Genomic DNA, 25,528 nt, shown 5'->3' with positions numbered 1-25,528 from the left:
GCTAGACAGACAATGGAGGATTCTAAATATAATAATATTTTCATCTGATATTTCGTCTTTCTTTTCCTGGGTGCTCTCCTCTCCTCATGTTGATATCACGTGGCATAGGCCTCTTTCTATCCATGCGCGTGTGTGTGTTGGTGTTTCTGTGTGCACTGTACATAGCTGTAGCGGCTAAAGCCCGGGGGATTGCGGCGAATTGACTTTCAGCCCGCCCAGCAATCCTCAAACAATGGGAGACATCTCACGCCTTACAATCTCTCCCAGCTCTATACCTGCCACAAGAAAGGCGAGCCTGGACTGCCTGTTTCCTTGACAAGACTCACAAGTATATGGGGTCATAAAATCACAAGTAAGTCTGCCTATTTATCATCCTGCTTTGCCACCTCAGTGCTGTTTTATACACTGTCCTTTCCCTATTGTCTCTCCGATTGCCCTTCTATCCTACCTATCTATCTATACCTCCCGCATCCGATCCCATCTCCTGCCCCACAGCCCCATCCATCATTCCATCATTCCATCATTCCCTATCGAATCTTGGGAAGGCTGTGTGAGGTGGTTTACACTCCTTCGCACCAGGCTTAATCCGCCTTTTCCATCTCATCCTCACATTGGCATCTTTTCTCCTTAGTTGTCCTCTTCTTTTCTATTAGGCCAGCTTTTCCATTCTGATCCCCCGCCTCCCCAACCTAACCTTGTTTGCAGAGGAACGTATGCGATAAGGCTCACCATACAAGGCTCGCCGCTTCATGGTTTCTTAGAGATTCTCCATCTCAGCACTTGGTTCCTCGACTGCTTATCATCGCATCGGTTCATCATCTCACTTCAAGGGCCTGTAACTGCATCTCAGGATGACTTCCGCTACAGAAGATGGGAATTCTGCTCTGTGGGACGCTATCGAAGCCAACTATTGGCAGTCCATAAAGGTTGTCAGGGCCCGTGAGGATAGGGAGACAGATGAGTCTATGCAGGCCGCGGCTGACCCGATCAGGATCAAGCTCGCGAAGTTGTACGTGGAGCGTCAAGAGCTTGAAGAACGCCTTAAAGCCACAAAGCAAGTGTGCCAAGAGAATGAAGCCTTCCTCAACGACCTGGAGAACGAGATCGTGGCCCGCCAACTCGATGTTGCCGAGCAACGAGCTCATGATGACGAGCAGAAGCGCGAGTGGTTTAGGAATTATCGCCAGGGTGACATTACCCTTCAGGATGTTGAGCCTGGACCCGAGGACACAGATATCGACATTCCGGAAGAATCTGAACAGGCCGACAACGATGCCAGCTCTTCTGTGGGCAATGGACTGGGGGAGTCTAGTAGAGCTGGTTCTGACGAAGGTTCGACGTCACAACGGCCCCATACCCCCAAGCCATCGGGACTCCCAGACCAGACCGGAGCCCCGTACGGGGATATGACTGGAGTTGAGGTTCACGATGGAGCTGGCGAGGTGATTGGTGAGCTTCACCGCCTCAACCTTGATAACATCTGGGTCGATACGCTCCTCAATCGTCCCATAGAGCGGCCAGTCAGAATCCGGCCAGGCAAGAAGTTCACCGCCAAAACCTTGGAAAGCATCTATGAGCCGAGCGATGCCAAAGGTGCTAAATGGTTGGCCTGCCATATCCAAGCTACCGGTACTGTCCAAGGCCAGCCATGCCGTACCTGCGTCAAGAATGTGGGCATCTTCTCCGAGTGCATTGTGCTTGATGACCCCAACTTCCCACGATGTGGGAATTGCGAGTGGAATAGACAAGGATGCCACGGCGCCTCTTTCGAGCCACGATCCAGACATGCCGCGGCAAGCGATGAAGGAATAACACCATCACAACCTCCTAGTGCGAAGTCTGTCGAGAAGATGGCATCTTCTTCCTCTGGCAACACTGCTGGTGGTCAGAATGGGGCAGGCGAACTGCCAGCCCTACCCAAGTCCAGCAGCCGAAAGTCTCAACATAGCGTGCGGAACTCGGAGGACGAGGCAGAGACCGGGGCAGCCAAGCAACATAAGCAGGGTAAAAAGAAGTCATTGGGACAACAGACGCTAGAGACACCACAGACGCCAGAGGCACCAGATACGCCAGATACGCCAGAGGCAGAGGATGAGGAGGAAATGCCAGAGCTGGCAGAGATCACCAAGGAGACACTCGACCTCAGAGACGATGGTGTTGTGTTCACAGACCCTCCGTGCATGAGAAATGTGCCCCTGGTAAAAATATCTCCCAGCCATGCGTACTGGGACCCCGAGTGGAAGCCGATAGAAGACGAGGTCCAGCTCCAGCTGAACAAGTGGCTGGAAAAGCATGACCAGCTCGCGAAAACTCCGACATCTTCGTCAGCCAGCAAGTTCCTGGCAAATCGGCAGATCAACCGAGGTCGGACCATGCTTCAGTTCCTTGAGGAGGGCGAGCTGCATCCCTATCAGATCATCGGCAAACAGTGGATTACCAGAGGCTTCATCGTCTACGACACGTTATACCGCATGGTCCAAGTTCTGCAAGAACTGACCAAGTTTAAGATCGACATGAAGCCCTCGCAGTGGCTAAGGCAGCGCCTGCACGAGATATACGTCGAGAAAGGTGACAGTTTTGACCTTGCCAAGACTATTCACCATATGTACCATGACCCCAAGGTCTCCCACCTGCGCATCAAGAATGGGTTCGGCACCATCGGCCGGCCCTCCGGCTTCAAGATGAGAGAGAAGGCGAAGAACAGCAGCACCTCCAAAAAGGGAACCCCCAAAAAGGGAACCCCCAAGAAGGGCACCCCTCGCAAGGACCCCAGCAAGGACACCCCCGGCAAGGAGGCGGGGTCACGGAAGCGCAAGGAGCCACATTCGACACCCAAGACGACCCCGCAGAAGGACAAGGCAGATACCGAGCAGGCCCCCCGGTCCTCGACGCGCAAGACGCGCCAGGGCTCCGCCGAGGTGCCCCTCAGCCAGCACCAGGCGAGCAAGCCAGAGCCGGGGAAATTCATCCTCTCGGCCCGCAACCAACACAAGAAGCAGAGGGTCGACCAGAACCCGGCCGGCCGCAGCAGCCTTGGTGGAGCGGCCAGCCTCCAGGAGGACCTGGAGCACAGCGGATATACATCGACGGACAGCTTTAGCGGAGATCATGTCATGAAGCTCGACTGGCGGGTATACCAAGTCAAGACGCGACTGACGACCACCAACCCGGCGGTGACGCAGTACTGGCACTGGGTTGACAAGGCCGAAGAAGGGGGCGAGTCGAACATCTTCGAGCACCAGGTTCTCAAGGACGTCGTCTCCAACGAGGTCTCGTGGGGCGTCTACAAGGAGCCGTACGACTTCCACCTCCGCCAGTCAGAGCTGGTCAACGTCTCGTATGCCCCCAGCAGCCAGAAGGTGGTCATCGCTACGAAACCCGTCCAAGGCGTTGAGCACCGAGGGGACGTGCTGGCCCACTTCAAGCGTGAGCGCACCAAGAGGCGGTTCCTGACCTTTATGAGGAAGAAGGGCGTGAAGCTGGTGCGGACAGATGCGTGAGTCTTTTCCCTTTCCCCTGTCGTAGCTGTTTACCCCGTACCTGCTGCTCGTCCGTTTCTCGCTACATCTCGCTGACATGGCGTCGTCTGTCTCACAGCCAATTTGTCGAATCCACTTGGGACGAGATGCAGTCCAACGTCTTGCCTGGATACGACTCGGAGTCTTGATGGCTGCTACTGAACAAGGGACTCGACTCATGGGCTGCTTCTCTTTGCTTGTTCTATGCCATATTTCATCTCTGGGACTGCTCCGTTGCGAGGGCCCTCCTTTGCTATTTCACTGGGCTGGCTTAATCTCTCCTTCCAGCAGGCATGGATGCCAGGTGCCTGGTTTCTCTTTCTCTCTCTTTTATTGCTGGGTAGAGATATTCATTCCCCAATGGTAGGCGTTGGAATGCTTCGGCTGGCTTGTGCTGCCATCGGTACTGGGGTCGAGGCTATGGATGGGGAACGGGACTATCTTTCCAGCACCGATATTTTGGACGTTCGGGGTGTTGTACCCGCATAATCCTCAATTCATCATGTTTGTAGTGTACGTTTGTATGGCTGGGTCTGCTGTAAGAATATCCTCTCCACGGGAAATGTGAGGGGCATATTGTTTTTGACTGCTTCTAAGTGACCATGGTTGGGGGGTGGTTGTAGAAGGCGGTGAAGCGGAGAAACCCCGGAATCCATCCCAACTCCAGAAAAAGATCTGGGCTTCGCGACAGTCCATCAGCCATTACCTCCAAGTACCTCTCAATACCTCTCGACTCCCAGGTTTTCCTTGCAGGTGTCCATGTCGGATACCCCCAATCGCGCAAGATGCTGTACGAGATGATTGGAATAGTAAGCCATCACATTCCCCCGGTCCCCCTCAATTCCAAATCTGTTGGGCGAAACGAAAGACTAACCTCCCACCTCGCAGGTCCGGTGCGGACCAAAGGGAGCTCCCAACTTGGGTGAGGTGAAAGAGTACGTCCTATCCTCATAGCCCTCCCTCCCTGTTCCCTCCTCCTCGCTCGAATGCGTACATACCACTCTCCCGATAGACACTCCGCCAACCCCCCGCCCCAAACCAGCCAACAAGAAACAGCCAGCCCAAAAACTAACAAACCCCCAGAATCGTCCTCACAGCAGGCCAGCTGATCCTCCGCCAAGGAGGCGTCATCCGCTCGCTGGGCAACTGGGGCGTCTTCTCGCTCCCGCGCACCGTGTCGCGCCACCAGATGCGCCACCACAACGGGCACTACTTCGCGATGCGCTTCGACTCGTCGTCCGCCACGCAGGAGGCCGTGCGCTCGACCCTCGCCCTCGACCCGCGCGTCGTCCGGAGCATGAGCGTCAAGCTCGGCGACGGGAAGCTCGAGACGCTGAGCCGGTTCGGGAAGGTGGAGTGGGATCAGAAGTGAGGGCGGGCCGGTGGACAAGAGTTGAGGGGGGCCGTATGGGTAGGGGGATAGATCATGGTTGGTGGTTCCGAGATGGGTGGGATGGATGCCTACCTACTTCGAAGGGATGGGCAGGATCATACGAATCCGAAGGGATACCCCGCTGATACCGTGAGATGGGAGAAGGGAGACAGGCATCGTGGCGTGCTCAGAACCGAAAAGGGGCTCTCCTACTTCAGACACGCCCCCGGGCTCACGCTTGGATGTCTCTGCCTTTCCCGAGACAGAGTGGCTCTGCATGGATGACTACCGGGTGGAACGATGAGCCCAATCTGGGGCTCTTGTACTGGAAGCTGTACAAAGTGTACTATATACGCGGGAACGACGGGACTTGAATTGCTGGCGTACAATTAGACTGCTCACCTGCATCTACCGATTGCTGCCCGCCCTTGACTCTGCGAGGGGAGAGAATCACAATTGGGGGGCAATGCTCCAACGTGCATCGTCCTTGAACAAACGTGACATCGAGTCTAACGACGATCAATGGGTTGGCTGGCGTTACAGCTGTAGCCAAAGAAGAGACGAAAGAAAACCAGTTATCGATGTGCTGCTGGAAATGCAAACTAACTCAGCCAGCCAGCCAGTCCTATCGCCTAGGCAGAAGAATATTCTCTGCTCTCTAAACTAGTTCAAATGTTCCACTGTAAAGACGCCCCTGGAAAACAATGCATTTGCCTCGCGATATTTGCCGGTTTCCGTCCCGGTCATGATCTAGGGATAGATTATGTGTCTTAATCCCGGCCGTCAAACTCGGGCCTCCCAAGTCCACAGGGATTGCCATCCTCATTGGCGAGTCAACCTCTCCCGACAGGTCATAACTATCGTCGCCAAGGCCATCTCCCAACAGTCAGTTCGACCCCGACCTCTTTGTTGGTAGCCCGCAGTCTGTAGAGCTAGAGAACAAAAATCGACGGAACTGACCGACAAATGCCCAAGGAACAGCGCGTAGGTGAACCGGAAGAAGCCGGTAACCCAAGGCTACAAGCGGCCAGCGGATCAGCGGTCGACGTCCATACCGTCGACAGCCCGCTGACCGCCACCGGCCGCCACGGGCGCGGCCGCGACGCCGTTGTCGCGGCACCACACGACGAACTGGTCGATGACGCTCGGCCAAGAGGCGCTCTCGCTCCAGAAGGACAGGGTCTCGTCCTCGAGGGTCTTGCGGGCGAACTCGAGCGTCTGGTTCCACATGTCCCGGTTGACGGACCGCTTCCAGTTCTCCAGCAGGAACCGGTTCCACGCCTCGAGCCAGTCGGTGCGCCCGCTCGCCCACGGCCGCCCGGGCGGCTTGAACATCATCTCCCAGTACACCAGCGCGTTCTCGACCAAGATGGCCTTCTGGTCCGCCTCCTTGCCCGCCACGAAGGTGTGCCGGTACACCCGTTTGAAATAGGCCGCGTCGGTCGAGAGCTGGGCCACGCAGTTCCGGACGTGTACCCGGTGGCTGGCCGGGGCGGGCGTTACACTGCCGATTGTGAGTCTTGTCAGCCCCCTGAGCTCATGATCTTGGTCCCGACCCGAAAAGAGAGAGTAGAGCCTCACCCAGTAGCCTTCCACCCATCGACGTAGCCTTTCCGTGTAATCTGGCCAAAGCTGGTGGCCTGAACGATTTCCAGCACGACAAAGATCTCGCACGATTCCGGGTTGACGCCCAGGCTCGTGAGATAACCCATCATCGAGTCCACTCCAATCTGATCCTTATCCTTGTCTTCATCTGGGTCTATTCGCCGGGTGTCAGCCTGTAGTCCCCTTCCACCCAATGACAACAAGGGGCCTGACCTCTAAGGTCGTCAAACATCTTATTTAGCGCCAGGTCCGGTTTATTGTTGCTTGCCTGTGCGGCCTGGCTGCTATTGTAGTATCTGGCGAAGGTGGCCAATTGGTAAGCATTCTCCCACGAACAGCTTTGGTTTCGTCTTCACTCCAAACAACCAAGAGAAGAATTGCCAACTGTGGCTCAAAGAGGGTGAGATACTTGTCTCTAAATTGGGGGGACGCACGGTAGTAACCGGCTGCTGCGATGATGCACCCTACCCTTTACCTCTGCCAACCTGTTTTATGAACCTTAAGCAAGGCATATCCGGTGTGCTGTCTGGTGGCTCTGCGTCCACAGATCCAGCCGTGGCCGTTCCCAACTTGGGAGCTATCGGTATGGGTCTTGTTGCTCGCAGCTCTCGTGGAGCCGAGGTGTAGCCCTTGCAGAAGGGGGAGGGGGAGGGGGAGGGGGTTTGGGAGTAGTCCACGGTCAGCGAAGTGGATGTCGAGCGTGATATTAATGTAAATAGACACATGTTGGGCGAGGGGAGTGGATGGACATAATTGCGGAAGGGTGCGATTTAAGCAAGGTGTGACGTTGCATCTCCTCGGAGATAAATAGGAAAAGGCATCCCTTGGAAGCCGGAAGGCGATGTGGGTTCGCCTAAGAATCGAGAGTTCCAACAAGCTGGGGCTCATTCTTGTCTCCACAAACGTGGCAGATACCCGATATCAGAAGCCATGGATGGCCCGGGAATGCCCTCGCTCCGATGCGCACAGCAAGAATCATATCTTCCCAATGTATGACCTTGATATTCGGGGGGGTTTTCAATCGCTTGCAAAGAAAGGTAGGCAGGGCGGAGGCAGCGGAGACCGTGCTCGGGAGGAGTATCGGAGTATCGTGACAGAGAAGGTCGACTTACTGATCGACAGCAGCATCGAGTTTGTAATTTGCATTTTTGAGGAACTGTCGTGTTGGGAAACGCCACCGGTTAGCATATGCGAGATCAATAGGAACACACGGGGACTCCGACGGCGGCGAGCAAGCAAGTATGCAATCGACCGATAACAGGGTATGACGAGGGCAGCGGCTTACCCTCTGTGCAGTCCTATCATTCGCACCGGTCAAGGCCACGAAGTGGCTCACGGTATGTTTTTGCGCGTTAGTCAACGCCATGCTGGAGTGGCAGGGCTGTTTCGAGCCGCAAGGACTGGGGAAGTCGATGAGAGGTTCAGGGATAGGTTTAAGGGGGAGGTTGAAGAAAAGCCGGCAGCTGAGGCCAAACTATCGTTATTCGCTTGTCGTTTGCTGCTCGGTGGTGAATTCGTCGAACCGGTGGGGAGGGGGAATTTGATGCGGCAGTGGTTGGGCAGGATAGACTGTGGCTGTCGCGTGCAGTGCAGCACTGTAAGGGCAGTCGCCTCCTCAGGCTTGCCGCCGAATGTGAAATGGAGATTCCTGACCTGCCCGCCTTCCGGATCACTAGACAATGGCAAGTATAAAGCGAGACTGAGCGCGGATCCTGAGGGGTGGTGCTTTTCTGCTTTGGGGGTTGCGAAAGCGGAAGCCAGGCAAGGCTGAGTGGAACGTCATTGGAGGGGTTCGAGTGGCGCTCGACAGACAAGGCTCCCACTTTGGGGCCCTAAACTCATCACTCATGCAACTAACTTACTGCCTATGCAAATCATGGGGTAGGGAGAAGCGAGGCAGATAGCAGCTAAGCAAAAAGCTAAAGAGAACAACCGACATGTTCAATTTATGTACTGCACCTTATTCTACAAGCAAATAGAAAGCTCCCATAGACCCAATAGAGGCACACCAACATCAATTTGACAATTATAACCTGACATGGATGGATCGTAACGCTGGATGATGCATTGAACAGCGCTGAAGACAACATTAAGAGAGAAAGAAAAAGAAAGCAATAACCAAGGGGTATATCGCTCCATCTGCTGCGGCCCTCCCATGTGTGGACAACCCTCCCTCCCTCCGTTTCTCCATATCTTCTACACCGGCTGCTAATCACCCGTGGGCATGCCCTCGAGCTCGTCCACCAGGCTACGCCAGTTGTCGGCCAACAGCTCTGAGTACTTGACGCGCTCCTGGGACCAGTCCTGGTTCCACCGGGAGACGTGGTACTGTGTGCTCTGGAAGTATATGAGCTCATCCCTGAGGCATTCCTTGATGAAGACAGACCGGTTATGCTGGTTGACGATAGACTCCTTATCCTGTTGACACGCGCGTTAGTCATGGGCCGCCATGGCTGGCCAAAGGACGCTTGCCGTACCTTGATGATAGCCTCCACGACCTTATCGATCTCCCCCGGCTTGACCATTCCATCCGGCTTGGATCTCAGATGCGCCAGTTTTGTCTCGTTGCTGTGTATCCTCTTCTCCAGGGACGGGATGTTATCCCTGTCCAGCCTCTCTCGGCGGTCGAACAGATCCCTGACCGAAACGAGGGCATCGCGCTGCCTCTTCAGATCCTCCAGGACACCCTCGTCCCACGCGTGGGCCTCGTCCTCCATGAGCGACTGCCCGGACCTCAGATGCTTGCTCATCGCCTGCAGGCCGTCGTTGAGCAACGGGACGTCGTTGGTATCCGTGGCGTAGGTGTCGCCGCTGGCTTCCGCGAGGGCGGTGAGTGACATGGCGATGCGTGCATGGTCCGCCGATACCCCGATGTAGCGCTTCACGAGACGGTCCATAATGTTGCACACGCTGATGTATAGGTCGGAGCTGCGACGGATGCCAGACTGGGTACGATCGAACATGTCGTCTAGAACAGGGGAGAGGGAGTCTTCGAGCCCCGGAGGGAGTGGCCGGCCGGTGAACTCATCCTGGACCGAGATTGTGGCCTGTTTACGCCAGACCGAGAGCTCCTGCACCCCGTATTAGCACTGGTGAAAACATCCATGTCTTCCGGTGATTATATCTTACAGTTGGCACGGTTAGGAACATAACCACCAACTGTTCCTGACTGAGGATGGGATGTCGGACTAGGCCATTGAGGAACCTAGCCAAACCGCGCCGACGTTTCTCAATAAAGGCGCCATCGTTGGAGAAGTGGTTACCGTTGACTAGCTCTGCGTCAGCTTCCCTCTCAAGCCCCAATATTGAACACCATCATCAGCTCACCGGCAACTCGTTTTGGAGGCAGCAGAGGCAATGCTCGGAAAGGATAGCGCTTGTGCAAGCAATCCAGTAACCAGACAAAGTCACTGTACCTCCTGATGACCTTGCCCCCCCTCCTCGTGCTCAGGACTTCGTAATTGTGGTGTTGGAACAGGAACACGCCCTCCTTCTCAGGCATGAGCGAGACCACAATGTTCTCCTCAATGGCGTTTCCTGTCCTCCCGCTGCCAATCGTCCTGGTAGGGGTCACGGCCGGCGGCTGGCCTCCCGGCTCTCGTCCACCGCCGTTGCCGCCGCCGAAGGGACTCGTCCCCAAGTCGCCGGCCGGGGCTGCAGTGAAGCTACCTGCACTGCTATCATAGTAGCCCCACTCGCCGCCAGAGCTGCCACCTACAGACCCGGTGCTCCGACGAGCCGATCCCGTACCCGAACCAACGGTGCCAGTGGTGAAGGTCGAGGTCGTCCTCGTCGGCAGCCCGTGCTCGGGCACGGCGCCGTGCACTCCGTTGCCATTAACAGCAGGAACGGGCGCATCGACAATATTCGGGCGGTGCGGGTCGGGCGGGTGGTTGTGGTTCTTGTGCAGGTCGGGCGTATTCCACGGGTCGTCGGGGTAATCCATCGACACCTTCGCGGCGGAGCGAGACTGATGCGGATGCGGAGGCGTCGGCTTAATGGCTTGCGGGGGAGTGACTGGGCGCTGCGGTGGTTTTGCAGCCAGTTCCGAAGCGTGAGGTAGAACAGGAATCTTGTCGACGAGGCCGGGAAGCTTGGGCTGGGGCAGGTCTGAATGGTTAAACAAGAAAGAGGTTAGCCCAGAGGTACCTCTCCAAGATTGGGACCCACTTCGAGCTTGAGCTTCGGGTTCTGTAATAAGCAGGTAGGCAAATGATGAATTAATGGAAATCAAGTAACGACAAAGCTCCCAGATCGCTCTGAGAGGTCGGTCGATCCGCAAGATAAGATAAGGGAATGATGGGGAGGATGTGACGCATGGGCAGGTACTCACTTCGCCGACGCTCATCGACGCCATCGAGGCTGACGGTTTCGCCTTCCTGGGCGAGGCCGACGAGCGCTAACATGACATTGAATTCGTCCCTGCCGAGTCCGAAGTCGCCGCCAACCCCGCCGGGCGCTACAAAACCCATGATTCGGGCCTGATCGTCGGCGCTGAGGTGTGCAGCTGCCAATACCCGCGCAACACCACCAGCGGTAGCCCGGCCGGCGCCGGCGCCATCTTCACGAACTATAGTGTCGAAGGTGTCGAGGTAGCTATCCGGGGCGTCTGTCGCAGGGATGAGGTTTCGGAGGACATTGGCGCGGGTCTGTTGCTTCCGGGGAGAAGGCATGTCCCACGGAGAGCCACCGCTGCTATCGTCGTCCTGGAAGAGCGCACTCGATGTCGGTTTAGTCGCGTTGGCCTCGTCGTCGAAGAGTGAGGAGCGCGAGCGGCCGCGGTTGGGAGTCTCCATCGGTGGAGACTCTTCCGTCGGAGATGTGCCGAAGAGAGACATTGGGACGGATTGGTTGGGGGGAAACAGTTCTGAACCTCCTCGCAACGGGTAGCCGACGTCTTTATGCTAGCGTACGAAGGGGTAGGATTGCGAATAGGTGAATGAGTAGCTATCGAAGGCTGACGATGTCGATGCTTAGGCCTCGTAATGGACTCGTAATGATTACGGAGCTGGAAGCGGGCAAGATTGTTCACCGTAAGAGAGGGTAGGCCAAACGCACAGGAATACCCAGAGATGCCACAAAGCCGATAAATCCGTTGCAGATCTCTCTTCGTCTCGACGACCGTGGAGCTGATACAAGGCAGAGAGAGGTAATCAGGAGGGGGCAGATGGAGGAGCTCCCGTCTCGAGGCCGGGATAGCTCCCGCAGTATGTATCTATCCGAGCTACCGGGGATGCGGGGTTTCTCAATTGAGGGGTTGGTAGTACATAATCGTCTAATTGGCTTGTCCCTTTGTTTCTCTCACATAGCTCTGAGATAGAAACAAAGATACAAAAAAATAAGGCAGAAAACATGACATGCCATCTTCTTGTTCCTGTCGACATTTTCCGGCTGCATCATTTTGGTACTTTTGAGAACTCCACACGTCAAAAGGATGGCCTCGAAAAAGGTGCCTCATAGTCCGCGTCTTTGGCAATGGCGACAACAGCGAGCTTGGTCTCGGGCCCAAACAGACAGAAGCTCTTCAACCTTGTATCAACCCATACCTTGACCCCAATGACCCATCCAATTTCCGCGTCGTCCAACTTGCCTGCGGTGGTATGCATACGGTTGCCTTGACACTGGACAACAAGCTCATTACTTGGGGTGTCAACGACCTTAACGCTCTTGGCAGGGACACGCGCTGGGATGGCAAGCTGCGCGATATAGACGCGGATTCCGACGATGAGGATGGAGAGTTGAATCCACTCGAGTCGACTCCCACCGAGATCCCAGCAGACCATTTCCCCCCAGGCACCCGGTTTGTCCAAGTAGCTGCCGGTGATAACTGCAGCTTTGCCCTCACTGATACTGGCCTTGTCTATGGATGGGGCACATTTCGTGTATGTTGATTCACCTTTGTTGCGCAAGACCGACCAGTCTTTCCCCCCATCCTAACGTCAGTATCAACAGAACTCCAAAGGCGAGGAACGTTTTGGATATGATAGTGATGGGAGACTTGTTGAGAGGCAAGAGACCCCTGTTCTCATCCAAGGCGTGCAGAAAATTACCCAAATCACTTGCGCGCGTCGACCATGTACTAGCCCTTGACATCACAGGCAACATCTGGGCTTGGGGCTCCAACGAGCAAAACCAATTCGGGCGTCGTCTCTTTGGACGCCATCAGGACAACCTCAGACCATGCCAGGTCCGAGTGTGCCCCAACAATGCCAAGTATATTGCATCAGGGGAATACCACTCCTTCGCCGTCGATCGGAAGGACAACGTCTGGGCTTGGGGTCTCAACAGCAACGGCCAAGCTGGATACCCCAAGACTGCCGGTACTGACTCCGCCATTCTACCATATCCGGTGAAGATCCCCGGCCTCTGCGGCAAGGGAGTTACAGTCCTCGACGGCGGTGCCCACCACTCTGCCGCCGTCACGACAGACGGCCAGTTCCTTGTGTGGGGACAGATACACAGCGGGCAACTCGGCATCAGCTTTACTCCCGACCAGCTGCGGGACCCAACCTTGATCCGCCACGACGAACGTGACAAGCCAGGGATATGCCTCCGCCCCACCGCAGTCCCGAATATTGGCAAAGCCTTCCACGTTGCCTGCGGTACAGACCATACCATATTCGTCAATACGGCTGGCAGTGCCTACGCCACGGGCTACGGCTTCCAAGGCCAGCTTGGTCTTGACTCTAATGATGACGTCTATGTTGCACAGCGCATCAAAGGCCGGGAGGTGAAGGATAGGTTCTTGAGTTGGGCCGGTGCTGGCGGACAGTTCTCTGTTGTCGCTGAACCCGCCAGAATTGGTTGAACCCTGCACCTCTCAATATCCCGGAGTTCATACTTGGCATTTTTTCTCGGCAATAATCGTATTCGCCGTCCCCTATCTGCGTTTTGGTAGCTGGCAGTTATGCAACAATCTTCTGTCTTTCCATGTAGTTTTTGCCTCGAACTATGCCCGTCATTGAACCCTATTGGAACAATTTCGATCTCAACTTAGATTGCAGGCTCCGGGTCCAGTGAAGCCAGTGATTCCAGAAGAGGTGGGTCATGTGGGCGGTTATTGAAAACCTTCGTCGTTATTCTTGTCTTATGCCATAAGCTTATACTCCGGGGGGCAAGTCTGAGAAACGCTCTTGGTACAGGTACCACACATGCATTCGCGGTATACAGGACCCCCTATCTTAGCAAATATGATACAGCACTTCCCTCTCAGCTTGTCAGGCCAACATCTAGAACAGTTTATCCTCCTCCACCGCAGCCTTCTTCTTCTCCTTCTCCTTCGACGCGACCACCACCCTCTTCTCCCCAGGAACCTTGAAGTACAAGCTGGGCGACTGCCCAGGCTTCAGCATGTGGCTCAGGTACCCGCGATGCGCCGGATCCCTGTAGTACTCGATCTCCCACCGGCTCGTCGGGTCGGGAAGGCGGAACAGACGCCTCCCCGGCGCCGCCGCCGCCTCCTGCCTGACCCGCTCCAGCTCGCCCTCGACGTGCTCCGCCCCGACGGGCAGTGGCCTGTCGGTGCTCGCGCTCCGCCCGTCCACGAGCCGCCTGATGGACTGGCGGGTGTAGAACCGCGTCGTGATCTTGCCGCCCGCCGCCTCCACGGCCTCGATCGCCCCCGCCGACGCCCGCGACACGAGTATGTCGACCGCCGTCCGCAGCGGCGCCTGCCCCGCCTGCCCCGCCTGGTTACTCGCCTCCCTGCTGCCCGCCAGGAGCTTGATGCCGTCCTTGACGGCGTTGCCGACGCAGCCCGACGTGATCAGCTCGCGCGGCGTGATCTGCTTCGTGGGGTCGAGGCGGCCCGCGTCGATCCAGGTCTGGATGCGGTCGAGGTTTACTTCGGACATTTTCGGGGCACGGCTGGTGCGAAAGAAAAAAAAAAAAGGTCAGTTTCAACTTCCGAGGCCCAATTGGTGGCGGGAGAGGCATTGAGAAGTAAGTGGATATTGCCACTCTCTCTCACACTCTCTCTGCTCAGACGGGGATTTTGAATAGCCTCGCGGCGGTGACGTACAGATTCTCGAAGCCTTTCCGTCCGTGGCTGAAAATCAAAGGCGTCTGGCCACCCTGGAACCACGGCTTCACCTTGCCATGCTGCTTCTGGCCCTTGTGACCCCTGCCAGAGGTCTTTCCGTAGCCAGATGACGGTCCTCGGCCTTTGCGAATCCGCTTGTGGTAGGCTCCAGGGTTGTCGGAGAGTCTGGCGAGGATGGACGCGCTCCTCGTCTGAATTGAGAGAGCCGCGAACAGCGAGACGAGCGGGGATGATGCGCGCTGGGATTCCAGAGATGCCCTGCAGCACCTTACGGCCTGCATTGCAGGTATTCGTGGAGGCATGGCTGTTCGTGGGTTTGATTGTGCTGCTGCTTGAATTGGAATTTCGATCTCCAAGCTCAGAGGTAGGTAGTGCAAGCCGCAAAATTGTTTCTGCCTTAGGCAAGAACAAGCGACACCACTTCCATCTCTCACCGCTTTTTAATGCCGGCAGAATTAATAAGATCAGGGGTTTACGAGACATCACCATGCAAAACGCTCCACCAGTTGAACATGAATGGCAGTCAATGTGCTTGCATTAACCGCCCAACTACTTGGTAGTTGTCGTGTGGTTGGTGGTGCGTCATTGCTGACGATATCCAGCCTCTCTATCTATCGTGACACGGGGCCGAAATACCGCTTCCTTCAGGTATTTTGCCTGCTTGCCGAGCACATTTCTCCCCTGACGACTGCCATCGCCCATCTGGATTCCGCCGGGCTGCTTGTGCGAAAGTCGTGGACCTCTGGGACATGACGTCCTACCACCGCTGGACCGAACGAGAGGGTCATGTCCGAGCTGGTGGCCCATATAGGCAGGCTCCAGGTTGATCCAGAACAAATCTCTTGGAGAAAGAAGCCGGATAGCACCGAAAAGCGTTCATTCTCTGAGAGCTCGGCAAGGTCCCAGGCAGAATTTCCACGTGTCTTCCACCCATCCAGATGTCCCTGCAAGCAGCATATTGCCTCCCTAGTCAGAGTCCCCGCCCCAAATTGCTTTCCTTGCGATTTTTGTCGCATTCTCGTTCAATCTCTTCGCGCCACGTTGGATGAAGAGACTTTATACCGCAAACGACGATGGAAACTTCGAAGTAATGCAAGTCCACTTTCCTCATACCAATACCACCTGCCACTAGACATCTGAAGCTCAGATTGATCCCAGTGAACGCGGGTAAGCGATGCAGAGAAAAGCAGAGGAACACGAAAAGAGAAATTGATGAGCCGCGCGTTTCGTCTCCGCCTTCATTCTTGCGAAAATGCCAAATGACGGGATCCGAGTTAAGATCCCTCACCAACGCCGAAAGCCATGCAGATGCTGGTTAAAGATGAAATTAACAATACAGAATAATGCAGCGAGAAAGTGGTGAGCGACGCCTAGACAAGGGTCGAGCGTGGAGAGAGGAGGATAGGCCCACCCTTTGCCTAGCCTCGAGGTTTAGTAGTTTGGCCCGAACTGGCTCCGTCCAACAGTAGGGGCGAACTGGTTTTGCTGTGCCTGAGCTTGAGCCTGAGCTTGAGCCTGAGCCTGAATCTGAGCCCGAGCCTGAGCTTGAGCTTGAGCGTGATTTGCCTGACTCTGGGCCATGTGCTGGATGGCTTGAGCGGGTGCCGGCGTGAGACAGGCATGCCGCCCATTCGGATAAAGCCCCGAACCGGATACGGCAAACTCCGGGACAATGCCAGTGCGGTACTCATTCCGTCGGCCAAGGGGCTGATAATGCATCTGAGCGGGCGGAACTGCGTTGCTCAGATGATACTCGTGGAGGAAGGCCGATGGTGGCGGATACAGGAGGGTGTTGACATGGCGAACAGGCTTGTAGGGACTCGGCCGTTGCTGGAGGTAGATGGAAGGCGAGTGGGACATGGGAGTGTGTATGCCGCTGCCTGTTCCCAAACTGCCAAGAGGTGTCATTGCATGGTGCTGGAATGATTCCGTCATTGGGGACGAGGCATAGCTAGCGGTTGCCGGAGTTAACGAACTCTGCGGCGATAATCTCTTAGTCGGAGTCCCGTAGGCGGGTGGTTGGTACGTCGTTGTTGGGGTCATGATAGGAGCCGCGGATGTGCTGACATGAGGCCCGCTTGTCGACGAAAGGGGCACCTGAGATGCCAAGGTAGCTGCGGTCGGTGCGTACACGCTCGACATAGCTCTGACACCTGGGACGAGTGGCGGCAGAGACAGTGCGGATGCCTGCTGGGGAGCGTAGCCATTGGAGGCAGGGTGCGTAATGGCGGGAGGCTGAGGTGCTGTGTTGCTCGTGTTGATTGCCAGACTCGGCACCGGCAACCTTGCTGACTCGGAGGCGGCCGTCGAGACTCCCCGCTGAGAATATGGCTGAGGCTGGGGCTTTAGGGGTTGGCGACTGATTCGCTTGGCGGGGGGTTCTGTTGGGTCTTCCTCGGCCAGACTCCGCTTCCTTGTGTTGTAGGGCTCCGGCTTCAGAGCCAGTGGCGAGATCACGTTGCCAGCCTGGTATGCGGCCTGCCACGCTTGGCTGGCGGCCGTTTGGGGAGTGCCCTGACTTGGATGCAAGCTCGGGATCGGCTGCGAGTGAATACCGGTGGGGGACGGGAGTGGTGAAGCAAAGTTACTTCGCTGAGTAGGTGACGGGATCACCAAGGGCGAAATTGGCGGTCGTTGTGCCCGGTCGCAGTATTCCCAGAACTTGGCCAACTTGACAAGCCATTCCTCCCACTGGTCTTTCGAGACGAGGAGACTGTATCGCATGTTGCTCAAAAACTCGACCTCCATAACGTGGATTTCGCCAACAGAGATGCCCGAGACCTCGGCCCAAGTCTTGTTCGTGTACGTGTTGTCGTCAAGGACTATCACATAGCCTAGTTAGCAAAAGCTTCTTCTAAACGCCTGCTATATAAAAACCTACACTTGTTGCCCAGCATCAGAGCCACCGTCAGCAACCGGTATTCGCTTCCAGGTCGTCCTTTCACGTTCGGGTTCGCCACCTTCAGGCGGTAGATGAACAACAAGGCGAGGAGAATAACGTTCTGTGTAACTTGAGTTGTCGAGAGCACCGTCTGCACCCATTTCTTGAAGTTCGGTATCGGTATCGCATTCTCCGTCAGCCGCCGAACGGTACCCGTGGGGCCAAGAGCCCGGAAGCTCTCAGCAGCCTCGAGGGTCTTGATCGACTCGAACCAGAAGAGGCAGGTGACCTAACAACGGTGAATGGCCCGATTAGTACTCGTGGAAAAATACAATCCCAGAATTGGGTCAGGAATAGCTCACCTGTGCGGCGAAATCGGCGAGATTCCCTCCTCTAGGACTTATGCATGTTGGAATCTGCAGGCTGTGCAAGACCATGGTGGCATCCCTCGTCGCCGTTGCTTGTTCGGCGGCAGTCATTGGGCCCGACTGAGGAGTCGATGGTCTTGTAGAGTGCCGTGATGTCGAGGATATCGAAGTCGACGCCGCGTGGCCTGCTCGAGACGGTGCGAAAGATTCTTGCTGTTGGCTGGGCATGGCATATCTCGAGGGGGATTCGTAGACACCATCATTGAAGGCTTTTCTCGTCCGGTCGTTGTTGGCTAGCGTCGACACGTAGGGGGCGTGATGGTGGGCATGGTGATTCACGCAGGACCCAAGGTTCGGTATCTGGTATGTCGTACCCATGTCGTCTGCTGGAGGCGTTCGAAGACCACTCTGTAGAGTGGCTTCGTCGGCCGTGCAATGGATTTTCGGCTTCTCGGGCTGTCGTAGGAAGAGTGGGATACGTCTGCTCTGGCCGCACGCCGACTTGTGTAGAGTTGCGAGAGGGGGGAGGTGGAAGTTCAAGGGCGTGGCTGCTGAATGCATGGGGGAAGGTGGTGAGGATAAAGTAAGTTCAGTGCCGTTGGAATGAATCCGAGCTCGAGTGAAGAGGCCGTAGCCACCTTAGGTTGGTAGATACCTAGGTAGGTGACAGAACACCCAGGTAGTGAAGTGAATCTGGCGAAAGTGACGATCCTTGCCTTGCTCCCAGGACTTGGTGGCAGCTTCCCCTTTGCTCGAACGATTCACTATCCTGACCAGCCCTGTTCGCCGTAAGTGTTTCCCTCCCAGACCGGAACAGATAAGTGAAATTTAGGGAGGTGAGCTTTTTCTGGTCGCTCCTCCTCAAAATTGCCCATTCATGGTAGTCAGATGGCAGCCGATACCTCAAGACCCAATGCAGGATTTCTCTCGGGTTGGGGAACACGGGGATACGCAACCAGCTCGACTGCTAGCTATCCTCGATATCCTATCCGGCCCTAGAGCGGAGGGTCGCTGTCGATGTTCCCGGCAAGGCGGGTCCTGTCGTGGGTATTTCGAAGGGGAGGGTTGTTCGCTTGCTGGCTCGAGGGACAGCTCCGGAGCTTCGGTGGGAGGTTCGGGCAAGGGCAAGGGCAAGGGCAAGATGCACAAAGCTGTTTGTTGAGTTGGTAGAGTTTGCCTTCAGAAGGCTATCAGTCTGGACTGGCAGGAACAGCTTCTGAGGCTAGGCTCGGTGCCAATTGGGAGGTGGGGAGGTGGGAGGCCGAGAGAGTAGGGTAGCTTCTCTGATATGACACTCGGGATGGGGTCACGGAGGAGCAGAGGGAGACAGGAATTAGTGAGAATATGTCTGAGATGGGAAGGCCCAGGAAGAGAGGAGACGAGGAAGAATGGAGAAGGACGATGACAAGGAAAAGGAAGGAGAGACACCCCAGATCCAGGTCCAGTTCCAGATCCAGGTCAAGCCGAGAAGGCACCCAGAAATATCCAGACCAGAGCATCCCATCCATACCTAATACAATCCATGTGCGGTGGTTGCGTAGGTACGGGATAGTTTACGGGTTAGTGCTAATTAACCTACCTGGTACCCTTGGAGGTTGTCCCTTGACTGTGTGTGGTTGTTGCGCTTTGGCTGCCGGGCGGAACAGCGGGTTGTGGCACATGCAAGAGGGAAACGAAGGAGGTACCTTCCTACATGCGTACATTGCATTGCTGACAAGGGAACTCCACCGTTTTCACAATTACCTCAGGCTTATCCTTTCTGAGAGGAATGGTGGCTTTGCTGGCCAGTCAACGCAGAGCGGGTCCATGACATTCTGGGCCTTGCCTCCGCCCCAGCTCCCAGCAAACCCCGTCAAAGACACCAAAAGTAAAACTGAGGAAGGAACGGTTACAGTGTCATTTGCTGTTTGTGCGGACGGTCTGCCACCAGTGCAGAGCAATCTTAATGCATTCTTAAAACCTCGCCTGCTTGCCTTTCCCGTTGTCCACCTTATTACTGTGCACTACGCAGTAGGTACCTAGGCAGGTAGGTTTGTGCGAGAGTTGGAAACAAGAAGAAAATATGTATTTTTGGCCGTGTTAACCTGGTCAACCCGCACACCTGCCTGATTCTCCTTTCTTGAAGCAAGCCCCGCCAACAACCTTGTCATCAGCTATCGCACCTACTTTCGTACCTCACTTGGAAAGTCCAGCCGGTTAGTTTGCAGGAGCGACCAACATTGAGCATGGATGGCGACTCCAAATGGATCCAATAGTCGCCCTTGGTAATTGAGGATAGAATAGCGCCTGCCCTAGGGCGGAGGACGACCGGCTGACGGCCCAGCCAGAAGGGCGCCACCGAAGCCAGAGAGGTACTGCACCTTCCCTGGGATTCTGGACCCAACCCCAAGTTCGTGTTTCTCAAAGCACACAGTGCGGCGCCCGAATCTGCGAATAGTTCCTCCCCACCAAGGACTTCAAGGGGTTTCTTTTAAAAGGTATTTTTATCGTGTTGATTAAAAGAACAGCGAATACACATAAGATCCTGCGAAGCTGCAGTTCGTCTTGATGGGAGCGAGCAAGGATCGCAAAGGAAGAGGGTGTATTTTTGACATGGAGCCAACCCGCATGGCTGGCTACCTCTAGGCTCCTCCAACCACCTCTCTGCGAGAGGCAGGCAGGGAGCAGGAGCAGGTCATTGTGGCACAGTGCGGAAGAGATTGGAGCCGGAGCCGGGGTTTTCTGCATTTGCAGGGTACGAAATCGGGCAATCGGGACGAGACCTTCTTCATTAAGTTGTCGCCATCAATACGATGAATTACACATGCGAAAATAGTGCCGACTTCGCACTGCATTATTCCATGATTCAAATAGTGTGACATCCATCAACAGATCACCAGCTATATTCAGACGGCAACGTCGCCCCGGCCTTGTGGATGTACTGCGTAATCGATAGTCACTGTGCACACGAGCCAGGGCAATCAATGGCAGAGGATTTGGGGGGTAGAGCCTGGTCGCATAGATTACATTACCATGGATATCGTTTTGGGGCCTTTGGGCAATGCGATGCGGGCAGGGATCTATTCAGCAACGGGGCACCATGACACAGTGCAGAAGCCCGTGACGGTCGCAACAGGCGATGATGGTCTGCCCGAGGAGGCGGCAATGATGAGCTAGGTACCTGACCTGCGGCGGGAGGTAGGCTTGATGCTCTGCATACTTCGGAGGAGCGAGTATGTACCGGGTACCTCGGATTTGCTGACAACGGTTAGCATTTGCTGACACTGTGACGTGAATTTGAGTGGACCCCAAGTCCTCGAGATCAGCTCGGTCCATTCACAGCCCGCTGGTCAAGCCACCTTGGCTGCTGGCCTAGGCTGGGTGGCGCTTGCTCTAAAAATCCGGTTTGATGCTGGGCGGGTTTGGCGGGATGGGGTCACAGATGGAGGAGGATGGGCGGATGGCGGATGACGGATGGGCGATGCCGGGGGGGCTATGACTTTGGTCAAATGTCTCGGGGCCTTTAGCGACAACTAACAGGCTGACAGCCAAGCGGTCCACCGGCCAGGTCAGACATCCTTACTTCGTACTCTGTGCCGCGTGCCACTTCCCGGCAAAGGGAGAGTGGTGGAAGCTGGAAAGAGGAAAAGGGGTCGACTTTCCGACTCAAACTCTGGCATGCATCCCATGGGCGTCACAAACGGAGCAGGCAAGGTCCGTGGGGCGTGGGGCGTGGGGCGTGACTTTCATGTTTAGTTGGATGGAAACAGGCGATGTGCCAAGACATGGGGGGTGGTATTCGTAGAAGTTTGAAGTAGGTTTTTGGGGAGGCGATCTACGCTCCAAGCAACGACATGAATAATATTTCCAGACGCATACCTTATCGGCCTCGTCAACCCTCTTATGAAGGTCAAATGAGACAAGTAGGGCCGGATCTATTCGTATGTCAGTAGGCATGACGCCAGGGGCAGTTTGGAGCGTTCCCCAAGAAGTGCACCCATCGAGTAAGACCGAGTACCTCCAAAGAGGTAGGGGTCGTGGAGCATTGATAGAGGCCGAGCCAAGGAGATAAATGGCGATGGATGATCACGAAACCATCGGTAGGATCGAAGGACCGGAACTTACGACGCCTGCAGGGAAAGAAGGCAAATGCGCCACCGAGTCAGGAGCCCAAAATCCACTTAGTGCAATGTATCCGGAGTTTGGCCTTGCCCTTTGCCTTTATTAGTGCACTTGTTTGGAAGGAAGACTTGTGTTAGAATCTTTTGCCTTTGAGTGGGAACGTGGAGTTGCTTGGCTCGAGTCTGAGCAATGAATGCAATCGGCACGGAAGTTGCCTAGCGTGCTTTGAAACCTCGAAGTACGCCTGACAGTGTGCTGAGTGTCCCTAGATTTTGTCATGATAAAAGCCAACAACGCAACACAAAACCTGGATCATATGCGCCATAAAATTAGCTCGCTTTTCTAATACCGTAAGGTGTGATATCCAAGCGAAAAAATATGTACTCTCACTACACCACTACAGTAGCACCCTAGGACTGGGGCCTGCCATTTTGACGTCGGCGACAGGAAAACAATGTTCTGGTTGGCTAGAAGGGTTTCCAAATACTGTGGTAGAAGCTTCAGGAAAGCAGTTACGAAAGGTATTCGAAGTAATACGCATGGCGCATCTTGCGCTAAAAGCTATATGAGCTTCCAGGTTACTATCGAATCATCTACTGTGTGAGGAAAATGGGCGGTTCTCGCGGTGCAATCAGTGGCCGGCTGGGTTCGCACGCCCCAAACCGACCCAGGCTTCACCCGTCGCTCGCCTCTGTGGCCCTACAAATCAGAAGGGCACGCTGCCAGTCCGTATAAGGCACAATTGATTGGCAGCCAAGCCAATAGCAAACTAGCGTGTGCGCTGGACTAAAACGGTTGGAACATAAAAAATGCGCAAAGATTTGTGGTTTTGTGAGGAGCGGGTCAAGCCGATGATTGGCTACATCCCGCTAACCTCACCCAGCAGCCATAGGTTACCTACGTTTTGCCGTTTTGCGGTGACGGACCCCCGAGGCTTTGTGGTCCAGACTCCACATAGTTACACCCTTCCGTACAGTATTTGATAAATTTCTCACACAGTACGTAGGTGCAGGGCGGGGTTCCCTGAAAGTGTTCGAATTAAAAATACCAACACCGGCACCTTACTCGCGCCAGCATGGAGTCAGCTATCCGCGACGGCGACAGCGGCGACGATGACGACGACGGTTTCTCCTGTTTTGAGATCAGCGAGCCTCGGAAATTCCGTCTCAGTCTCGCTCCTCGATGCTCCTAGCCCCTCCTGGCCTGCGCTAGATTGCTGCATTGCTGGAACGCCACGGGAAGATGACGATCTGCCCGCCGCATACTGCGGGCATAGTCACACAGCCCTCGGCTTGTGGCTCACTGGCGGTTCGCCGTGATCCCGTAACCGCCTCGGTCTTAATCTGAGGCTCCAAACTGCGAGGCCATTTCGCCCCGGTTTGGCTGACTGACACACACACAGGGATCTAAGGTTGGGCCTATTGAGGGGCGGCGAACCACACACCCTTACACATGTAGCTGCAATAATCAAAGCCTTGTGGGTTTTGCAATTATGACTGTTTCTGTTTCTGACCAGGAGACAACGATCCGCACCAAGGCCAATCATCATCAAGAATGCTGCTGCTCGCTGCAACCACCAGCGGGGAGTCTGGGACAAGGCTATCACCATATCGGCAGTGGAGGTGCAGAACAAGCCATTAACCTGCGGGCCCCATTTGGAGTCAATCTGGTTTATTATACGTTTCAAAAGAAGCGTGGCCGCTCCGCTTTGGGCTTCGAGCAAGCCTTGGCCTCGGGAAACAAAAGGAAAAAGGAAAGACGAGAAGACAACGGGCGTGCGCTCCGTTTCAGACATAACCCTCAATACGTGAGGACGACCAACAACATGCATATCCGTACAGGGTTCTTTCTGTTCGACCGATAGACAAACCGCTTTGGGCTTGCCATGTGCCGTCTTCGTTAGATGAAAATATAGGTACAAAGTGGGAGAAGAGGAGCTCGCGATTGCTCGATTGATATCCCGCCGCCCCGCCTCCTATCGCACACTTCCCGGGCACTCAGGGTTCGTGCATCAAGTATCTGCGACTCCGGTGATGTTTTCTGGATCCAAGAGGTGTCACATCCAACGGCGCACTGGCCCGGAGGCCTGATATGCGTTGGCCCAACGCCGCCAAACCGCCAAAGGAGGAGAGAGCCACTTCCTTGGTGCGGCCCGAACAGATTAATGCCCTTTTTGCTTGTTTCCACAATCCAGAATCCAAATCGTATTGAGAGACAGAAACATGCCAGTTCCAGCCAGACAACTGCCGAGATCTGAGATCGTCATGCGAAGAAGTCTAGCCGAACGTTGCTCAAAGGGTGTTTGGCACAGCGGATGTATCACCGTCTGCCTACCTTACTCTTCTGCCGCTGCCTGGCTCCTTCCCTTCAGCTGAGCAACTGGCGCGTTGCCAGGGGCGGATGGGAGTCCCCCCATGGCGACTCCTTATTCGCCTCACACCTTCTACCCGGCATCTCGCAAGCCGCTTCGGGGTCCTTGTCCCTCAAGCCATTCGTCATTCCCTGTTGTTATTCTCCACCAACCAGCCATATCACAGTCACCTTCGTCAGCTTGATGATGTCCTGGCTCGCCTGGGTCTCAAATCACCTGCTACGCCGCTTCGAAAAACAGATTGTCATCCCACACGCGAGCATAACCCCGCATACACCCCCCTCCCCCGAAGAAGGTGGTTGGTTTGCGTGCACGTCAGCCGCCACAAATGGACCACAAGGGACCGCCAAACCCGACGGCGGTCACTATCTTTACACTAGGTTCGGCTTCGGTGGGGTTGCGACAGTGCCTTCTTCTTCCCTGCGAATGATGGGCTTTCGAAGCTGCTTTATTCTTCGCCTAGTGATTCGTTGGCTGCAGGCTAACAGAGACACTCACGCAACCGAGCACGGCGTCGTCCTCCGAAATAGACAGGGTATGACCTCCAAGCTTCCTAGCTGCACGAGTAATGGTTGTTGCTCGTGGCCACACATACCAGAGGCGAAAAGTAATTACAGCCAAGCAGCTTGCACCAGCCTTGTCCCCTGCATCTTTTAGCAACCCGACAAACCTTCCCTCTCTGCCTGCCTGTGTGCCTGGGCGATCATGAGTGCAATCGATGGCGAGTCGGCGATAGACAATGGGCCGCAGTCCAAGCGCGATTTTCATCAATCTCAGCATGCGGTGCCATCATCCGCTACTCACACTATAACATCACGGACGAAACGAAATTGATCATCGCCCTCGGGAATTACAGACTAACCTTGGGAGGTGCTGCCTGCGGGTTGGAAACACCCTGTTCGAAGACTGTGTGACCGCCCCCGTTTTATGGCTGCCTTTAGCCTGCTCCTCGGTCAGGGCTTTGGTAGGCTATCTACTCCCCCTTTTTCCGGCATAGCCCAGAGCCAGCCAATCGAGTGCCGTCGTGGGCTCCTGGAGTCGGGTGCAGCTAGGCCAGGACGGAAATACAGTGCGGAATGGCCACTCTTGCTCAGCAAACGAAGTACCAAGTAGGGTCCCCCTTTTGGAATGATCTGATCTACTCGTACATACATACATTTTCATTTTGTCCTTCCTGAATCATACCAAATCTCGGCCGACTCGGACCAGCGAGTCCCATTGGTACCCAAGGTCGTAGATGAAGGCCTTGCGAGTTCCCATACTAATCACCA

General features: G+C 55.3%; 9 protein-coding genes across 9 annotated transcripts; 4 read left to right on the top strand and 5 right to left on the bottom strand.

Moving 5' to 3' along the window:
- Positions 1 to 851: 851 nt before the first annotated feature.
- Positions 852 to 3,667, top strand: QBC33DRAFT_561823 (uncharacterized protein; the record flags this gene model as incomplete). The annotated part of the gene is made up of 2 exons (XM_060430162.1): positions 852 to 3,496; positions 3,598 to 3,667. 2 exons carry the CDS (start codon positions 852 to 854, stop codon positions 3,665 to 3,667), a joined length of 2,715 nt encoding a protein of 904 aa, XP_060280647.1.
- Positions 3,668 to 3,985: 318 nt separating this feature from the next.
- On the top strand, positions 3,986 to 5,123 carry QBC33DRAFT_198668 (ribosomal protein S6). Its single transcript, XM_060422567.1, has 3 exons — positions 3,986 to 4,327; positions 4,407 to 4,453; positions 4,602 to 5,123. Exons 1-3 carry the CDS (start codon positions 4,304 to 4,306, stop codon positions 4,888 to 4,890), a joined length of 360 nt encoding a protein of 119 aa, XP_060280646.1. The 5' UTR covers positions 3,986 to 4,303; the 3' UTR covers positions 4,891 to 5,123.
- A 697-nt stretch (positions 5,124 to 5,820) lies between these two features.
- Positions 5,821 to 8,014, bottom strand: QBC33DRAFT_198641 (DUF298-domain-containing protein). The gene is made up of 5 exons (XM_060422566.1): positions 7,781 to 8,014; positions 7,608 to 7,651; positions 6,709 to 6,791; positions 6,472 to 6,649; positions 5,821 to 6,394 (listed from the first exon to the last, which is right to left on the bottom strand). The coding sequence occupies exons 1-5, from the start codon at positions 7,859 to 7,861 to the stop codon at positions 5,926 to 5,928; spliced, it is 855 nt and encodes a 284-aa protein (XP_060280645.1). The 5' UTR covers positions 7,862 to 8,014; the 3' UTR covers positions 5,821 to 5,925.
- A 402-nt stretch (positions 8,015 to 8,416) lies between these two features.
- QBC33DRAFT_547201 (sorting nexin mvp-1, variant) lies at positions 8,417 to 10,828 on the bottom strand. Its single transcript, XM_060428718.1, has 4 exons — positions 9,823 to 10,828; positions 9,625 to 9,764; positions 8,973 to 9,566; positions 8,417 to 8,913 (listed from the first exon to the last, which is right to left on the bottom strand). Exons 1-4 carry the CDS (start codon positions 10,439 to 10,441, stop codon positions 8,704 to 8,706), a joined length of 1,563 nt encoding a protein of 520 aa, XP_060280644.1. The 5' UTR covers positions 10,442 to 10,828; the 3' UTR covers positions 8,417 to 8,703.
- QBC33DRAFT_547197 (putative sorting nexin mvp-1) lies at positions 10,712 to 11,813 on the bottom strand. Its single transcript, XM_060428717.1, has one exon. The coding sequence runs from the start codon at positions 11,331 to 11,333 to the stop codon at positions 10,716 to 10,718; it is 618 nt and encodes a 205-aa protein (XP_060280643.1). The 5' UTR covers positions 11,334 to 11,813; the 3' UTR covers positions 10,712 to 10,715.
- Positions 11,459 to 13,303, top strand: QBC33DRAFT_580347 (regulator of chromosome condensation 1/beta-lactamase-inhibitor protein II; the record flags this gene model as incomplete). The annotated part of the gene is made up of 4 exons (XM_060431197.1): positions 11,459 to 11,528; positions 11,929 to 12,377; positions 12,448 to 12,481; positions 12,579 to 13,303. The coding sequence occupies 4 exons, from the start codon at positions 11,459 to 11,461 to the stop codon at positions 13,301 to 13,303; spliced, it is 1,278 nt and encodes a 425-aa protein (XP_060280642.1).
- A 210-nt stretch (positions 13,304 to 13,513) lies between these two features.
- On the bottom strand, positions 13,514 to 15,009 carry QBC33DRAFT_198635 (putative 54s ribosomal protein l10 protein). The gene is made up of 2 exons (XM_060422565.1): positions 14,516 to 15,009; positions 13,514 to 14,361 (listed from the first exon to the last, which is right to left on the bottom strand). Exons 1-2 carry the CDS (start codon positions 14,836 to 14,838, stop codon positions 13,725 to 13,727), a joined length of 960 nt encoding a protein of 319 aa, XP_060280641.1. The 5' UTR covers positions 14,839 to 15,009; the 3' UTR covers positions 13,514 to 13,724.
- A 958-nt stretch (positions 15,010 to 15,967) lies between these two features.
- Positions 15,968 to 18,163, bottom strand: QBC33DRAFT_457418 (uncharacterized protein; the record flags this gene model as incomplete). The annotated part of the gene is made up of 3 exons (XM_060424855.1): positions 15,968 to 17,358; positions 17,418 to 17,706; positions 17,780 to 18,163. The coding sequence occupies 3 exons, from the start codon at positions 18,161 to 18,163 to the stop codon at positions 15,968 to 15,970; spliced, it is 2,064 nt and encodes a 687-aa protein (XP_060280640.1).
- Positions 18,164 to 23,975: 5,812 nt separating this feature from the next.
- On the top strand, positions 23,976 to 25,216 carry QBC33DRAFT_198567 (uncharacterized protein). The gene has a single exon (XM_060422564.1). The coding sequence runs from the start codon at positions 24,201 to 24,203 to the stop codon at positions 24,912 to 24,914; it is 714 nt and encodes a 237-aa protein (XP_060280639.1). The 5' UTR covers positions 23,976 to 24,200; the 3' UTR covers positions 24,915 to 25,216.
- Positions 25,217 to 25,528: the final 312 nt, after the last annotated feature.

This window comes from Phialemonium atrogriseum (genome assembly GCF_030411735.1).
Source record: "Phialemonium atrogriseum strain 8032-3 unplaced genomic scaffold QBC33scaffold_24, whole genome shotgun sequence".
In the NCBI taxonomy this organism is placed as follows: Eukaryota; Fungi; Ascomycota; class Sordariomycetes; order Cephalothecales; family Cephalothecaceae; genus Phialemonium; species Phialemonium atrogriseum.
Note: the sequence above shows the minus strand (reverse complement) of the source record. Positions and strands in the feature narration are given on the sequence as shown.

Coding starts and splice junctions, on each gene's coding strand:
- QBC33DRAFT_547201 (XM_060428718.1), bottom strand. CDS start 10,441: ATGGATTACCCCGACGACCCGTGGAATACGCCCGACCTGCACAAGAAC. Junction 9,567..9,624: donor TGTTCCTAACCGTGCCAACT/GTAAGATATAAT, acceptor TACGGGGTGCAG/GAGCTCTCGGTCTGGCGTAA. Junction 8,914..8,972: donor TCGTGGAGGCTATCATCAAG/GTACGGCAAGCG, acceptor GCGTGTCAACAG/GATAAGGAGTCTATCGTCAA.
- QBC33DRAFT_198668 (XM_060422567.1), top strand. CDS start 4,304: ATGCTGTACGAGATGATTGGAATA. Junction 4,328..4,406: donor TGTACGAGATGATTGGAATA/GTAAGCCATCAC, acceptor CCCACCTCGCAG/GTCCGGTGCGGACCAAAGGG. Junction 4,454..4,601: donor AACTTGGGTGAGGTGAAAGA/GTACGTCCTATC, acceptor ACAAACCCCCAG/AATCGTCCTCACAGCAGGCC.
- QBC33DRAFT_547197 (XM_060428717.1), bottom strand. CDS start 11,333: ATGTCTCTCTTCGGCACATCTCCGACGGAAGAGTCTCCACCGATGGAG.
- QBC33DRAFT_198635 (XM_060422565.1), bottom strand. CDS start 14,838: ATGCCTCCACGAATACCTGCAATGCAGGCCGTAAGGTGCTGCAGGGCA. Junction 14,362..14,515: donor CGGAAAGGCTTCGAGAATCT/GTACGTCACCGC, acceptor CTTTCGCACCAG/CCGTGCCCCGAAAATGTCCG.
- QBC33DRAFT_198567 (XM_060422564.1), top strand. CDS start 24,201: ATGTATCACCGTCTGCCTACCTTACTCTTCTGCCGCTGCCTGGCTCCT.
- QBC33DRAFT_198641 (XM_060422566.1), bottom strand. CDS start 7,861: ATGGCGTTGACTAACGCGCAAAAACATACCGTGAGCCACTTCGTGGCC. Junction 6,650..6,708: donor GATGTTTGACGACCTTAGAG/GTCAGGCCCCTT, acceptor CCCGGCGAATAG/ACCCAGATGAAGACAAGGAT. Junction 6,395..6,471: donor GATGGGTGGAAGGCTACTGG/GTGAGGCTCTAC, acceptor CACAATCGGCAG/TGTAACGCCCGCCCCGGCCA.